Source organism: Quercus lobata, chromosome 6 (assembly GCF_001633185.2).
Source record: "Quercus lobata isolate SW786 chromosome 6, ValleyOak3.0 Primary Assembly, whole genome shotgun sequence".
In the NCBI taxonomy this organism is placed as follows: Eukaryota; Viridiplantae; Streptophyta; class Magnoliopsida; order Fagales; family Fagaceae; genus Quercus; species Quercus lobata.
In genome coordinates this window covers 37,862,058-37,879,946 of record NC_044909.1, presented here as the reverse complement: position 1 = coordinate 37,879,946, position 17,889 = coordinate 37,862,058, and the positions used below count along the sequence as shown (strand labels likewise).

Genomic DNA, 17,889 nt, shown 5'->3' with positions numbered 1-17,889 from the left:
AAACAAGTGCACTCAATGGTCTTCCATTGAGAAAATTAATTAAAAAGGTGTATACAATGGTCTTCCATGCCGAATCCTTTAACCGCTCTCTTCAAATGTTTTTCTTGATCTTAGTTGATCAACTTCAAATCTCCATCTCTTGAAGTATTTCTTAACCCAAAGACGTAAGTCACCAGATCTATGTCTTTTATTTTTATTTTGAGAAAGACACAAGACCTATATCTGATATCTCATTTAAAACAAACATTGGCTTTGTTCATCTTATACGGACAATTTCCAGCCAACATTAATGTACTGGGCCTACCGGTTATATATAACGACACTAATTAATGTCAACCTATCATCGTGTTTTCATGCATAAATACAATAATCTAGAAGGTCAAGGCCCTTCACTATTTTTTTTTTTTTTTTTTTTTTGAGATTGATAGGGGGATGAGGAAAGAGATGTCACGTTCGTATTGAAAACATGAAACACCACAAAAAATATCATTATTATATTGAACAATCACTTATTGAACCCATCTTAAAGCCTTTCTCCAATATTGATTGATGGGAACAATCACTTATTGAACCCATCTCAAAGCCTTTCTCCAATATTGATTGATGGGCCCGTCTCAAAGGGTGAATGGTGGTAGTGAAATCTCATTCTAGTTCATTCTCTGTATGGGTCACCACTTCCTTGCCAGGGTTCCATGCCATAAGCAGAGACCAGGAGATTTATCCTTACACAACTTGCATTTGTTGCCTTTCATTTAATCATTAAATTATAACGAGGTTTTTCATAGCAATAGTAACGTTGTGTACAATATGTAGATTATACGAATATATTGTGAAAAAAAAATGGAATGTGATATAAGTGTTTGTTATTTTGTTACTTGGAAATTCTAATTATATTTTTAGTTAAAAGAATATTGAAAAAAAAAAAAGAGATAATAAAAAAGATTTTTTTACTTAATTTGTAGATTATGAGAAAGCCAACTACCATTTTTTGTGTCTTTTTTCTTTTATATTTATATTTTGTTAGTATTATATCTAATCGTTAAAAATTTTCATGTATTGATTTAATTTTAAATTTATGATATTTCTAGTTATTCAGGAGTGAAAATCTTTTGATTCATGCTTTGGCCCCAAATATAAAATCTTGATTTTGAAAAGCAATGGAATACTGAATATGTTGGGTTTAGACCCTGTCAAAACAGTTATCAACCAGTTTTGAGGTCAAGTTATTAATTAGATTTATAATGAACAACCTTAGATTAATGTGACAATAATCAATATCATGCACAACATTTCAATGAAATGAAACGTTTCACAGTAAAAAACTAATTAAGGATTTGACTTTATCAATCCCTAGCTAGGTGAACAAATTTACTATCAAATATAATTTTACATATTGAATAACCCTATTTTTGTAAACTTAACTAAAATTATCAAACTTAGCTCCGAGATCCACTGACATCTTTGATATGGCTTTGCTCCAATGTAGACTTCCAATCCATGACTCCAAGATACCATTTAAAGGTTTAGATCCAGCATTTTGATTAACTAGTATGTAGCAACTTTTAATCTATAGGTTAGATTGTATGTAGATAGATTTTTGGTAGCATCTTTCAAAGCAAAATTCACATAACCTTTTAGATTACAAAAGAGCGTCTTCAAAGTCTTAGTCAAATGTGCATTAGAGTTTGCTTATATACTATGACTTGTAGAACTAGAACCCTAATCAATTGATGGGCTGACTGGTTGTTGATCAGTCGAGCCTTAGTTCAATTATATGAAATCTTTACGACTCGATCAATTGAAGAGGAATTCTAGTTGTGAGCAGTAAATTTAGCAATACTAAGACTTTCTAAAAGTACACTATAAAACAGTTTTGCTCCATGTTTGCCAACCCACAATCTCAAAACCTAACATAATACAAGTACAACGGGAACAAAAGGTAGAATAGTGAGAATGAGTAAAACAATCTCAGTAATCACACAATTCAAGAATCTTCTTGTTCTATCTCTTATAGGTTTCCAAAACATTATACTTAGCAAAGCTAATAGTTTAAAAATAATGATGCCAAATGCACGGGTGCATAAAGGTGCGGTTTGGATTGAGATGAATCCTGCGTTTGCGTTTGCATTTGCGTTTTTTATTTTTATTTTTTTTTACCCAGAAGCACGTGAACACAGCTGCCAGTGGGTCCCGTGCACAGTGCATAGAACCCACACCACTTTCAACGTCCACATATTTGTCTACTATGATACTGTTAGTGGGTCCCATGTACTGTTTATGGGACTCATAAATCTCAACTTTTTCATTAAAAATGGGTCCCACGGTACTATTCACACATTTAAAAATTATTTTGCTACAGTGTTTTCAGTTTTCAGTTTTCAGTTTCAGCAACAGTAAGTTCAATCCAAACAGACCCAAAAATGAAGAATATTGTTGGGACATGAAAGAATTTGTGACTAGAACCAAAAATAAAGAAAACATATAAGTTAATTAACATACCCACAATGGTTGGTGCAAAATTGTTGTACGGGACAGGGCCCCGAGCCCATTATTCTTAGGACTCTAGGCTCATGTTGCCGCACAAGGCAAGGCCCCAACCTATTGGGCCTTGGGGCCTAGCCTTGTGATACAACGTATAACCCTGTCCCTGTTAACCTATGGTCTTAACCCGGACGCATCTCAAGGCCCGATCTGAGCCTAAAAACTGAAATAAGACCATTTTGTCTTAAACGTCAAAAGCGAGCCTCTCTAGATCAACTTTAACTTGACCGAGAGTGTAATTGCCCGGAGATATAAAGTCTTAGCTTTCCGGTATTGTCTTGGGGAATATCGTTGTCGAATAACATTTCAAAGGTAGGAATTAGTTCCAATGTCATTACCGCTATTCCCAACAGAACACCCACTTAGAACTGAAGGAATTGGACCCCCATTTGCACGAGTGAGATCAGGAATTAATCATAACACCTCCACTTATCTCAAGCTATAAATAGGATAATAGAGTGAGAAGTGGAGGTTGGTAATTCTGGAGAGAATAGAGAGAGAAAAAGGAGCAATCCTGTGAGGGAAAAGAGAAGGATTTTCAGAACACGAGTGTGTGCCACAGGGTCTCAGAGCATAAGACTAACCATAGTAGGAAATCTAAAACTCACATTATAAATAGATTGTGAGCTCAAGTATAAGTAGAGCCCATTAGTCTTACTTTGGGCGAACACAATTGCATATATAATTCTCAATTGTATGATGAATGATTCAGATATGATACTTTAAAAGAATAATTCAAGTAAAATTAAGACAATGAACTATATATGAGGGTTAAATAAAAGACAAATATGCATGAGTCGGACTCTCGGAGTTTGCATTAATTAAAACAATTTAACTAAAAAATATAGGTTACAGAAAGTACAGTACTTTACGGTTGAGACATTAAAGATACAAGCCAAGAGTCAATCCCATTATGGCCACTTAAAAAAAAAAAAAAAAAAAAAAGATCCTACTTCTCAGAGAAACTGGACTGATTGTTTCTCCAGTACAAGAACATAGACCACAATCCACAAGTGTTTTACCTTCTCAAAAAGCACCACGTGAAAACAAAGAGATAAGAAAAAGATTTCATTATGACTATTATAACTTTATAAGCCACATGAAAGCTCAGACCTCTCAAAAAACCCTAGTTATAATAAATTATAGCGGAATAGCCATGAGGTTTAATTCTTTCAAGACGAGTGAGTTGCGTAATTCAACGTGGTCAACAAGTCAACCGCGCAAAAATCAAGAACAAGAAAAACCCCTCCAACAGAACAGAAGTACAGAACCCTCTTGATGAGAAAACAAGCTTTAGTAATAGCGAACGGTCCCAAAAACAAGTGGAGAAAAAAGTAGAGGTTGCAAGCAGTGGCTTCTCTTGAGATTTAGGTCTGAGAAACAAAAAATATGGATGATCTTCTAAATTAAGTTCTCTTGATGTACAGATTGAAAGAATAAGGTCTTCATACACGAACTGAATGATCTTGGTGTAGCATGTTGGATTTACATTTCTTTCAATAAAGCCACCCGTAGAGTTTTCACTAGATCCTTTGTTGTCATATTGAATTCATTGCCCTTCTGTAAAACACATGTGGGATTAGATTAAAATGTTTCTGCATCAATTTTGAGAAAATTATTTCCTTGTTTTTAATAAAGAAAATGCAATTTTTCTTTGAAAATAACATATACCTTTCTATTTCTATTTGATAAATAATGAACAATAATTTTCTCAAATAAATTCCTTTCACAGAAAAAAAAAAAAAAAAAAAACTATGAAAAGCATCATATATAAAGGTTTTTATTTGTCTTATACATGATGAAATATTTAAAATGAAATTACCTGAGCAATAATGGTTATGTCAATAGTGGAATTCCCAAAAGGCAAGACACTGCTATTGACAACAATTAGATGAAGCTTCTCTATTTCGCTTAGTATTTTCACAATAGCTCCTTTTTGTTTCTCGCAGTGGATTCTGATAAGTACATCCTTTTCTGAAATTCTTGCTTCGATCTCAAGGAGTTCTTCATCAGAGTAGTTATCAGAGTTCTCGTTACACGAAGAGGTGTCATCATCAGCTGAGAGCTGAGACTTCTTCACAAAAACCACAGATTCCACAGTTCTTTTCTTGGTCTGTTCCTCGAACAATTTTATGCGCTCTTGAAGCTCTTTCACGTAGTTGATAGCTTCTCCAAGGACAGAAGCTTTGTCCATCTGTAAACAGAAAGTTAGGGACATACTGCAGTGTGGTTAAAGTGCATACACTACTATCACTTTTGTCAAAAAAAAAAAAAGTGCATACACTTTTTAAAAAAACAGCAAAGATCATATGATACTAGGAAAACACTAACCATATCTATGTTATATCCTAAAAGGACTAATCAAATTATACTTTTGGAATCTTTCCTCCAAAAAAAAATAAAAAACTTGGACTCCTCATAATGGCTTTTATAGTTCAAATCAACCTAATAAACACTCAATGTTGGACTCAACACTAATACAATCTAATTCATTTACACATCATGTCACCATGAAGCTAGAAATTTAAACAAAAGGATAATGATATCTTTCGGTGAGTTAAAAAGAGTAACCAATTTGACAAGCAAAATTTATAGGTGTACCTTTTTTAGGCCAGGAACAATGGCTGAAAGAGCTATGAACCGTTCACCGAGCTTTTCTCTACGCCTCCTCTCCGCAATAATATGATCTTGAGCGTTTGAAGGATTTCTGGTCATTGATGAGTAGGTCCTCTTAATCCCTTGCAGGCTGGCTTTTGGTGCATAGTCTTGGATCTCAAAGGAATCCTTGGAAATCAAAGGTGGGAAGTGTATATTTGCTTGGGAAACCATCTCGTTGTTTAGCTTCAAGGAGTCGTCATGACTTCCGTAGAACTCTTGAGGGTTCGTTAGCATTGAAATTGAATTCTCAAATGAAAGAATGTGGGAGGAGGAAGAAGGTTTTGGCGAAACATGGTCTGTGATGCAAGAGTCCCAACTGTTAGTCTTTGGCTGCTTGGCAGGCCTCTGAAATGTTTCAGCTGAAGTATTACTTAAGGTGGTGGTGGCCTTTTCTGTGAAGGTGGGATAAGAAGAATAGCTTTCAGAAGAGAGTGATTGTTGAAAGTTCTCTACCATTGCAGTGGCCATGTCATGTGTGGTAAAACCATCAAGAGTGTTCATGTGGGATTGGTGGATGTAGTTGTATTCATCCATTCCCTATTCAATTCAAACACCCATATATAGGAAAATTGTGTGTTAATTGAAATGTTCACAGGTGAGAAAAGCCATTGCAAATTAAATTTGGAACCTTTTTTTTTTAACAATATATGCTATACCATAATTAATCATAGGATAATAATCTTACCAACTCTGATAGCCATTTCGCTGATGAAATCTCCATTGACGCGACTCAAATAGGGTTGATATTCCAAGGATGAGGCAAGGCGCAATTTTCTTAGATCTGAACACAGCAAGTCCTTGAATGGAAAAACAAAAAAGGGTTTTCAGATACTAGGATCTTAATAAATGCAGGTGTAATAGGGAAACCTTGGAGAAATTGAGGTTTCAAATTCAGAGAATTATATATTGTATGAGGGGTTCCAGAGAAATTGGAAGTCTCAACATATCTATAATTTGTTGCACCTTAATATTTATGACATACTTGAGTAAGATAGTGTGCCCCAAAAGCTATGGAGATGACAAGGAAACGAGAGGTTGAAGTTTGATTACCTTTCTCCTATAAGAAAGCAAAAACTAATTTTTTTTTATTTTCCAAATTCCAAGTGGCTCATAAAAGAGGTTTCCCCAGTTCCTTCATCAATTATAGTAGTTGAAGTTCTTGAACATGATCCAATGATATTTCTCCTACCCACGTGTGCAAATTTGTCCTCATTATTTAATCTTTTTTTTTTTTTTGGCGAATACCTTAATCCTTATCCTTATTCAGGATTCAACCGAAGGCCAATTCTAGATGTGTGTCTGCGTGTTGACAAAATTGTAACTTGATCTGTGGAGAAACAGCGGATCTGTGGAAATTGTTTTTAATCCAAAATTTATATGTGTTTTTTTGTTTCCTAAGTAACTATAAAGTCTACCAACCAGAAGCCTCATGTTGAAATTAGTTTTTTTAAGTCAATTATTTAGCCCCTTAATTTCTAAATAAATTGGCAAATTGATCTGTGAAGATATAGAGGATCTGCGAAAATTTTATAAGAAAAAAAAAATGTTTTAAATAAACTATTTAGCCCTTTTTAATACGCGGTAACATTTTTTTCCTGGAAGTTCACAGCCCATCACTTCACTAGCTTTCTTATGTTACTGTTTTCTTTTTGACATTGTTAATTATAAATTAGGGTTGATTTTTATGAAAATACTTGAGAGTGACTCATACTGGCCATGCTGGGAAACGATCATATAGCCTTTAGTAAGAGGCTAGCTATTTGACCATTTAGTACTACTGCTGCAGGATAAAACAAAAGCTAGTTTGTGAGAATGTTCATGAGATGAACGTAATCCTATATATCTTGGAATTTGTTCATTTTTCAGTTCATTTGGCTAGCTTGAACATACATTAAAAATCATTTACGAAATAGCAAGTAGTTCTTGTCTGAAAGAGTTTGGCTCTTTTTTCAGCCCTATCCTAGAAAAATTAACCTGAACATCCATGTAAGTTCTTGTATTGAATAATTTTCAATGTTGTCCTGTTTGATCCAAGTTATTATGTATAAGGACTCAATTTGTAACGACCCCAAATTGGTTTATTGAGTTCGAACGTTAAAGGCCCAAATAATAAATTTATAGAGAGTGGGCTGAAAGGTTAGGCCTTGGTCACCGGACAGTAGTTAGTCTTAGTGTTCATGATAATCGCACAAAGGTGAACTAAGTTTGTCCTTAGCCCTTGTCCGATGAGCTTAATGTTCTTATTGTTCCTTTCATTTTTTGTTACAATTGTTCCAGCCTCATTTTGGCGCATGAATTCTTACACTATATAGCCCTTCCCAGTTGATCCTAACCTTCCATCTGTTGATCAGGCAGGTAACTACTCAAGTGTCTGTCCCATCAGCCGCCTCCCCCCACTTTCTGTCTTTCTATTAGTTGCAATAACCGAAACCACACTGTTCAGGGGTCTTTTCCCATCAATGTGGTTAGGACGTTTGTTGGCGCATTCAATGCGAAGGTGACGTCTTTTCCTTGAACTACTCCCACACTGTACCCCCTTGCGAGTCCCATTCTACTCGCCTTTTCCTCTGGGAGCACTTTGGGGGGCTGCCTTTGATGACGTGTCGTTCTTCCCTTCTAGACCTTGGGATGCCGAGGATAGAGTCATCCTCGGCTGCATCTCTAGGCCACTTGGACTTTCGCTGCATGTCCTCGGCAACGACTCTCCTCGGTGCGGGCCTTGGGCCCTAATGGAAAGTGGGCCGAGACCACAAATTCTCTGGCCCCACAATAGCCCCTCAAAATCCTGTTGTCCGGATCTTCGGACGGAGATGAGGGTTTTGATGACATCAAGCCTCTATCATAGCTTATCAATCCTTGTCATCTATCAGTTCCAGAGACTCTTCGTCTGCCCGAGACACGTTCTTGGAGCCTTGGTAGGTGAAACGTGTCTTCATTAAATGCGGGTGGCTCTGTACTTTCCACATTCAACGGCGCAATTGTAATCTAACGGTGGAGATTTCCTTACCTTTATGGGTGGGAAAATTCGCGCAATTATTTTTTATGGGAGATATAAATAATTTTTAGAACTGATTTGTCTCTTCACTTTCTCACTTAAGAGTTCTAGCGCACATATCCTAGGTTCAGTCAAACTTTCATCCAAATTCAAGTCTATCTCCAGTATAAAAAGCCTATCTGAGGAACCTTTCCTCCTTTCTATAAGTTTTCTACTCTCACTAACTCATATTTTTTCTCTTCTGGGTTTATCTTTCTCTTGTTCCTCTCCTCCCGTCATCCCCTGAGTCTGTTTAATAGTTCCTAGAGATGGTTAAATTGAAAATTTTGGTTGAGACCAAAGAGGCGATGGAAAAGTTCATCGCCAACTATAGGATACCCCCCAACGTAAGTTTGAGGTACTGCAAGGAGGGGGAGTGACATCTTAAGAGAAGGACGGGTGAGGTGGTAATTCCCCTTCTCGCCTTCATAGAGGGGGGTATGAGAATCCCCATGGGGCCGGTAATGAGGAGTTACCTTAGGCATTTTCGATTAGCTCCCACCCAGTGCGCTGCTAATGTGTTTAGGATTCTGGGTTGTGTGGATGCTTTAAACGAAAAAATGGGGCTAAGACTAACCCATCATGACGTAAATTGGTGCTACAACCTCCAACATTTGAGGGGCAAATCCTATTACATGAAAATGAGAGACGATAGGGTTCGGCTAATCCAGTGCCTCCCCGAGTCCAACAAAGGATTGAACAAGGACTTTCTTATTGTATCTGGGGAGTGGGACGATGGTCTTCCTTGCCCAATTGTGAAGGAAGAACCAAGTGGGATGTAGAGATTAGGAGGGGGCCAACCTTTTGCACCGTCTTAATTTTGTGTGGTTCGATTACTAACTATGAACATACCCTTTTTTCTTTTTTCTTTTTTCTTTTTTACAGATCCACACGCCTTTCACCGACACTTTCATCTGGTCAATCGGGTAGATTTAGAGACTGTCCTCCAGGCGGCGGTTTTTGTAAATGACGAGGATGGTCAAGTCAGAACCGCTCATAAAATCTTAGGATACGATCCCATTCAGAAGTCATTTGCCGCCCCAAAGCACGTGATTAGAGCTAACGATCCTCGGCTTCAGAAAATCACTGTAGTCGAGCACGAGTTTTTGATCTCTGAAGGATCTCCTGTCCTGGAGGGCATCCCATTGGCGGGCTCTTCCCCGTCTCACCAAGCAGCGGAGGACGAAAGTGATTTGGGTCTGTCCGAGGAGGGATTCAGGGTATTTGACCAAGCTGACCCATCCGAGGATCCTTCCGATGACCTAGGTGACCCTGACTTGTCCGAAGCGAAACTGTTGTGAGTGGGAACATCCTCTTGGGCGGAGATGGGTCTTAAGAGAAAGCCCCCAACCAGCTTATTCGACCTCATTGAAGGTCAGCCGGGGAAAGGTGCACAGGGAAAGTCACAATCCAGTGTTCCAACTCCCCCACCCCAACCCCAGCATGCCCAAAATAGGTCTTCTCCTTCCAGGTCGCAACCACAATCTCCCCGCCCCAAACTTCCTGCTCCTCCCCAATCAGCTCTGCCTCCTCGACCTGAGCCCACCGACCCAAAGAGAAAGAGGAGTCCCAAGGGTAAGAAATCAATGGATGGGGGGAAATCCCAATCCTCTCGAGAGGAGGACGAAACCCCGCAAGCTTAAAAACAGTTAAAGATCGGGCATCAAGGCCAGGGGAAAGGGATCGATGCCCAATCCGCGCTGAACACTTGGCTTCCTGCCCCAATGCTCCATGGGGAGCAATTGATGGAAGATGCATCCTTGAGGAACCTTGGAGACGGCAAAGGCACTTACGTAGCCGACGCATTAGAGAGGGTCCTGCTGCTTCCCACTGATATGGAAGAGTTGAAGAATACGAGGATGCAGGAGGTTTTCCTCAGCGTGAAGAGGTACCTGGGTATAGTAAGGCTCCTAAAACCTAAGACTCCATCGACTCTTGCTCCTAGATTCTCATTCATAATGTGTTTGTCTCAATTGGCAGGCTATTCAGGCCACCTATAGGATGGAGGAAGAAGCTAAAGGGCAGAGTAAGATCACAGAGCTTGAGCGTAATAAACGTATAGAGGCTGTGCGAACCCTCAAAAATTCCGAGGCTGACCTCGCGAAAGTCAGGGAGGACTTAAAGGAGGTAACCAGAGCCAGGGATAGTGCTGAGGCAGGTTTGATTGGTGCCCAAAAACAGGCCGAGGAACAGACGAGGGGCCTAGTTGCTGCCGAGGAGCAATTGGAGATTGCCAAGGAGTAGATCAGTGATTTAAAGAAGAAACTGATCGAGGCAGACAATGCTAAGGGTGTGGCGGAATGGGTCAGGGATGAAGCCGTAAGGACCAAGACAGAGGCTGAGTTTACCAAGACTGAGGCCGAAACTACCAAGGACAAGGCCGAGGAGGAGGCTTACGATGTAAGGGTGGCTGAAACTCAGGCCATCCTTAAAGCTCAAATCTTTGATGTATGCAGGCTATACTGCTCCTAGGTTTGGAATGAGGCCCTTAAACGAGTTAGGGTGGAGGCTTCATCCGACTTATGGAAGGCAGAGAGCGTGTTTTACCCTGAAGCAATCCGTGAGACCGCCTCCGTCAGTTCCGAGGCTGTGAGCATTCCACAGAAGGCTGAGGCTGCTCAGTCAGAAGCTGCTCAGCTTATTGTCATTCCTGGCGAGTAGACTGAGGGAAGAGAGCCTCATGAGGTAATAGAAGCACCTGGAGGTCTGAATCCTGAGATGCCTCAGGAGGCTGTCAAATCTACAGTTAGTGCTCAGATCTCTGATGCCGAGGATTCGATCCTCTTTGTTCAGCCCCTTCAGGCCATTCCCCTTGCTGATATCTCCAAGGGCATCGAGACTAATCCTGCTCAGCCTTCCCAAGAAGGGGATGTCTCTCAGGGTCCCGAGGTTAATCCTGCTCAGCCTTTCCAGGAAGTGGCCAAAACGAAATTGAAGAAGTAGAAGCTCTAGCCAACTTTTGTATTTGTTTCTAGTTTAACTGTTAATCAGTTTCCCTTTTGTTTTGAGGACTTTAGAGTGTGCTTGTAATTAAACTCTTTGACCACATGTATGAAATTTTTTTCTTCCTTTTTCCTTTAAATTACGTGTTCGTTGCCCTTGCCGATATTTATTAGTGTTGCGAATCTCATGGTTTTTGAACTAGTTACCTTAACATGTATGAATGGTTGTGCATATGATATATTTGGGATCACATCCCAGAATTCTAACTTACCTGCGCCCATGGGGCGTTGAATTTGTATCTAAACATACTTCTGGGGAACTAAAGGCATCATCCGAGGTGCCGTGTGTGTTGTTAGGTCAGGCCTGGTACTTAGATTTTCTTGGAGTATCTAGTTTCCCCATAGGTTTGAGTCCGAGGACCATGCAAGACCTTGGTTCTGTTCAAAACTTAGATTTTCTTTAAGTAGTTGGTTTCCCCATAGGTTTGAGTTCGAGGACCATGCAAGACCTTGACTCTGTCCAAAACTTAGATTTCCTTTAAGTAATTGGTTTCTCCATAGGTTTGAGTCTGAGGACCATGTAAGACCTTAGTTCTGTCAAAAACTTAGATTTCCTTTAAGTAGTTGGTTTCCCCATAGGTTTGAGTCTGAGGACTATGCAAGACCTTGATTCTATTCAAATCTTATAGTTTTTCTTAATGACTCGAGGATTAGCCCCTCGACCAAGGTGCGAGGCGCTGACTTGATGTTGGAAGCCTCTAGAACTGCCTGTGCCACTGGCGCTTCGAAGTGTAGCCCCTAGTGGAACTTTATATTAGGGCAACAACAGCGTGCTGTTGGAAATGATGGAAGGGCTTTCGCAGACCCTTATAACAACAGCATGCTGCTGGAAATGATGGAGGGGCTTTCGCAGACCCTTATTTGACAGGAGCTTGATCCTACCACCGCCTGTGTCAACGCACAAGCCTTCCCACAGACGGCGCCTAATTGTAAGGACTCAATTTGTAACAACCCCAAATTGGTTTATTGGGTTCAAATGTTAAAGGCCCAAACAATAAATTTGTAGAGAGTGGGCTGAAAGGCTAGGCCTTGGTCACTGGATAGTGGTTAGTCCTGGTGTTCATGATAATCGCACAAAGGTGAACTAAGTTTGTCATTGGCCCTTGTTCGATAAGCTTAATGTTCTTATTATTCCTTTCACTTTTTGTTACAATTGTTCCAGCCTCATTTTGGCGCATGAATTCTTACACTATATAACCCCTCCCAGTTGATCCTGACCTTCCATCTGTTGATCAGGCAGGTAACTACTCGAGTGCCTGTCCCATCAGCTGCCTCCCCCCACTTTCTGTTAGTTGCAATAACCGAAACCACACTGTTCAGGGGTCTTTTCCCATCAATGTGGCTAGGACGTTTGTTGGCGCATTCAATACGAAGGTGACGTCTTTTCCTTGAACCACTCCCATACTGTACCCCCTTACGAGTCTCATTCTACTCGCATTTTCCTTTGGGAGCGCTTTGGGGGGCTGCTTTTGATGACATGTCGTTCTTCCCTTCTAGGCCTTGGGATGCCGAGGACAGGGTCATCCTCGGCTGCATCTCTAGGCCACTTGGACTTTCACTGCATGTCCTCGGCAACGACTCTCCTCGTCGCGGGTCGGCGCGGGCCTTGGGCCCTAATGGAAAGTGGGCCGAGACCACAAATTCTCTGACCCCACATTATGTATCAAAAATTCTTTAGGTTTTTGTTTTTGTTAATGCAGGTGTTCAGAACTCTTCATACATTTGACAGTTTCTCTCAAAATACAGAGCCGACTTAATATAATTTGAGACCTAAAGTAATTATATATTATAAATGACACATTTTTATGTTTAAAAATATATGAAAACATATTTATTTAAGTTTCTATATTACAATTGTTTTTTATTTAAAAACCATTATTCTCCTTGTATTCTAAAATGCAAAATTACTAATTAAGTATTTCTATTAAAATTTTTCTAACATCTATTTTTTAATTAATAATAGCTAATCCATGTAATCTATTTGTGACATTATCAATTTAAGTAGGATTTTATCCTTTTTTTTTTTTAATTGTATAACTTCTTTCTACATAAACAATTATACTAAGTATTAATATGGGTGTTCAAAATTCTTCAAACATCTAACAATTTCTCTCAAAAATGCAGAGCTAACTCAATATAGTTTGAGGCCTAAAGTAATAAATTTAAGTAATACATTTTTATGTTTAAAAATCTAATAAAAATATTTATTTAACTTTCTTTATTAATTTTTTTTATTTAAAAACCATTATCCTTTCTTTCTTTTTTGTAATGCAAAATTAATAATTAAGTTTTTGTGTTAAGATTTTGCTAACGTCTCTTTATTAATTAATAATAGCTAATCCATATAATCGTTTTGTGGCATAATTAATTTAATTAGGATTTTATCTTCTTCTTCTTCTTTTCTTTATAATTTTGCAAAACTTCTTTCTACATAAACAATTATAATAAGTATTATTAGTAAAAATGTGTAAAGAATACATGCATTTGGAGGATTTTTTGATGTGTAATTATGTGGAATATTAAGTGTTAATGTTGACAATCTAGCAAATAAAAAATTAGTTTACAAAAAATAAAGTTTCAAACTTTTAGTAGAAATTAATTGTCAATAATAATTTGGTACACTTACATTTTTTTTTTAAACAATTCAGAATTTCAATTAAATTGGGTTTCTTTTTATCTAACATTTTAGGACCTTTATAGAGATGGAGGAGAGAGTAAACTACCTATTTAGGGATTTTTTCTTTTTTTTTTCTTTTTTTGAGTGGTGGTTGTTGTGAAACTATTTATTATATTATGGGGGGCCCTTTTTGTAATGGACTAATGGGGGGATTTAGGCGTAGGCGCGTGGGCCTAAAGCTGATCCCAACCTAATGTATAGTTTTTTCACCACACACCCCCAGTTTTTTCACCACACACCCCCAGTTTGTGTCCATAAGTTTTTGAAGAACTACATTTAAAGACACGAGACTGCTCAAGAACTGCAGGATCTACTGCATCGACTACAAACTCAACTACATCTTGACCAATTGAGCTTTCATTAAAGTTTGACACCAGCCAACTAATTGAGATTTGCAGATTTTGTTTTTGGCTGAAATGTTTTATTTTAAGTTGGTTGTATAAGTAGGGTTTTTAAAACCCTATATAGAGGCTCATTAAGCACAATTTTAAATAAGGTTGTAGAGGCAGAATCCCTAAAGGATTTAAAGAGAAACACTAGCCTCCATATGTTGAACCTATGAGTTCGAAAAGAAAAGAGAAAGACGGGCACAAAACTAAGAGAGACTAGATCTAAACATTCCTAGAGTCTTTCTCTCTCTCCCATTGAATATCACTGAGAGGTTTATTATTCCATACTCTAAGATCAAAAGAGTGTTGAACATTTGTTGAAACCACAAAGCTTTCATCCTAGTACTGTTGCTGTGGAGTTCAAATCTTCAAGAGATTCTTGGGGTTGTTCAAAGGTTTCAATCATGATTGCAGGTGTGTCAATTGTGGAGCATTCATATAGTAAAAGAGTTTAGAAGTTTTAAAACTGTAGGAGGTTTTTATAGTAAATTCATCTACTAATATTGTAGATTCTAGGAAAAAAAAATTTATGCTAAATCTTAAACTTCTTTTTACTACCGTGAATTTCTTATTGGGAAAATTTCTCCTAGGGTCTAAACAAGTTTTCAAATTGCATTATACCGTAAAGATGAAAGATGTGCAACTTATGCAAAAGGTATGCATGGAAGCTAGGCCTCACGCACCCCGTTCAACCTTTGAGATCTAGCATATGCCGACTTTCAACTTGGAGCATTTTAGCACTTAAATTCTCATCTTTAGAATTCAAATAATAAGGCATGTATGAAACTGTGGAGTAAGAATGCGCTGCTTCCTGCATCACTTTCCTCTTTCAAAAGATTAGGCCATGGTGTACATTAAGGAAGATAATTTATTCAATACTTCGCAAGCTCCTTTTTATCTGGACTAGGCAGCCTGTTTAACCTTTGAGCTTATGCATACACTGACCTCCACTTGGACCATTAGTTCCACTTAAATTCTCAGTTTTAGAATTCAATTAATTAAGACATGTGGGATGAGAATACAGCTTCCTTTGCATTGCTTTCCTCTTCCAAAACTACCCTGTAAGCTTTAGATTTTGGTCAAGGTTAAGGTTAATTAAGATAGTAATTAGTATCCGATCATTTTTTTTTTTTCAAATTTTATAATGGCACTCCGTCAAATCTTACAGCTGCCAAATTCGGCGAACTAGTTTATTTTTGTTATATTTCCAGGAGAATAAGTACACGTGGTAATAATTCATATATAAAAAAAGTACATGTGATAATATAACCTTGCTTTCATTAGTAGACTTCATTTTTATTTTTATTTTTATTATTATTATTATGGTCTCTAACCTTCAACTCCAATCTGTCATGCCAAGAACCTTGTAGTTTAATTGACAATTTCCTATACATAAAGTGCTTAAAAGTTTAAGGAAAAAATAATTTAACTTGCGAAATTAGCAACATATTGTAATTATCTCAAAATAAAAATTAAAACAACAACAACAGCTATTCCTATATTGCATAGATGTTATAATGCTATCCATAATCCATATATAAGTAACGGCCATTAAATAATACTGCTTGCTTTATTTAGTTTGTTAAGAATAAGAATTTAGTGTAATAGCTGTACGGTCCTGATTGATTTTTACAAAGAGGCCCTTATTTGCATTTTTTTTTTTTTTTAGAGGATTGTGGAATCTCTTTTGCACTGCTTTCCCAGAAAAGGGGATATGTTTTGTATTACTATGATCTGTTGCATGTGAGGACAAACAACATGTTCCTCAACCAACGATAAGATGGGGCTCTCATTTTGTTATGGCATCAAAATCAATTGCTATCTGTCGTAGACTAAATCTCTAAGTGAGATTTTCTTTTAGGTTCAAGACTTAAATGTAAGAAAACTCCAGCCTAACAACTAGTAATAGTAACCAATCAAACCATTGGACAATTTTTCGTTGTCTGTCAGTGTCACCCAAAAGAATAAAATTAAGGGAAACCATAATTAAAATAAAAAACAAAAACTCTTATTTGCCTTGAAATTGTATACATGTGGAATTCTAAACTCTGGTTTCTTTTATTCAGTCCTCAATTAAATCATTAAACTATTAAACTATTTTGCCCTTACATAATGTATTTTCTTCAAGAAGCAATTCTCATAGTGGTTATTAAAGCATTATACCAATGTTTAGCAAAAAATAAAGAGTACAGATCTTCTACCTCACTTTTCCTGTTCTACTCTATACTCCATAAATAAAAACATGCAATGTATAATTAGTTAATTCAATTTCTAATTTTATTCATTTAATAAATCAAATACCCAAATAAATAAAAACTCAGCAAACTCCATCACCCCACAAGTCCACCACCTACATTCCCCACCACCGGTCTACACTACATCGCCGGCAACACTAGCCATAGGTGGCTGACACTTTCGACACTGCCATTCACAGCCAACCACCGCCGACCTCTGACAAACCTATCTCTCTTCCAGTTCATCCCTCTCAAACCCACCCACCACCACCACTCTACTACTCACAGTCACGACCAGCCACCATGCTCCACTTTATGCTCCACAAATAAAAATATGTCATGTGTAACCTAATTAATTCAATTCTAATTTTGTTCATTTAATAAATCAAATACCCAAAATAGGAATAAATAAATAAAAACTCAAAAAACCCCATCACTCCAAGTCCACCATCTACATTCACCACCACCGGTCCACCACTACATCACCGGCAACACTAGCAAGAGGTTGCCAACATTTGCCATTCACGGCCAACCTCTGCCTCTGACAAACCCATCTCTCTTCCACTTCATCCCTCTTAAAACCCACCCATTGCCACAATAAACCCAACAAACCCCATCTCCCCACCGGTCCGCCACCTATCTTCAAGGGCGATAGTAGCAAGAAGTGGCCAAAGCCTTCACCGTTGCCATTCAAGGCCAACCATCACCTCCACTCAAACCCACCCACCCACCGCCATTGTCATCTTTGCTTTGAAGGATTATTAAGGATTTGTTGTGACGACTCAGATCAACTTGCAATAATCTCATTTATTTTTCAAAATGGTATGAATGGTTTTGCTTTAAATTGATAGGAATGTTGTTTTTCGATTTGGATATTTGTTTTTGGCTGAAATTGGTGGTGGGTAGAAGGGAGATGAGTTCGTTGAGGTGATGAGTAGGCCATGACTAGTTAGAAGGGAGATGAGTTCATTGAGGATGGTGGCTTGCCATGACTATGGATGGGTTTGAGAGGGATGAAGTGGAAGAGAGATGAGTTTGTCAGAGGCCAATGGCAGTTGGCCGTGAGTGGCAGCGTCAAAGGCATTGGCCACCTATTGCCAGTGTTGCCGACGATGTAGTGTGGACCGGTGGTGGTGAATGTAGGTGGTGGACTTGTGGGGTGATGGAGTTTGCTGAGTTTTTATTTATTTATTTATTTTGGGTACTTGATTTATTAAATGAATAAAATTAGAAATTGAATTACTAGTTACACATGGCATGTTTTTATTTATGAATTATAAAATGGGGTAGGAAAAGTAAAACAGAAGATTTGAACTTAAAAATAAATTAGTCACTTCACAGTTCACAACCACCA

General features: G+C 38.1%; 2 protein-coding genes across 2 annotated transcripts; one reads left to right on the top strand and one right to left on the bottom strand.

The window, feature by feature from the left end:
* Positions 1-3,555: 3,555 nt before the first annotated feature.
* Positions 3,556-6,056, bottom strand: LOC115951023 (transcription factor bHLH25-like). Its single transcript, XM_031068340.1, has 4 exons — positions 5,885-6,056; positions 5,143-5,736; positions 4,364-4,735; positions 3,556-4,101 (listed from the first exon to the last, which is right to left on the bottom strand). Exons 1-4 carry the CDS (start codon positions 5,918-5,920, stop codon positions 4,027-4,029), a joined length of 1,077 nt encoding a protein of 358 aa, XP_030924200.1. The 5' UTR covers positions 5,921-6,056; the 3' UTR covers positions 3,556-4,026.
* Positions 6,057-9,957: 3,901 nt separating this feature from the next.
* On the top strand, positions 9,958-10,894 carry LOC115950231. The gene is made up of 4 exons (XM_031067464.1): positions 9,958-10,101; positions 10,214-10,391; positions 10,512-10,633; positions 10,706-10,894. Exons 1-4 carry the CDS (start codon positions 9,958-9,960, stop codon positions 10,892-10,894), a joined length of 633 nt encoding a protein of 210 aa, XP_030923324.1.
* Positions 10,895-17,889: the final 6,995 nt, after the last annotated feature.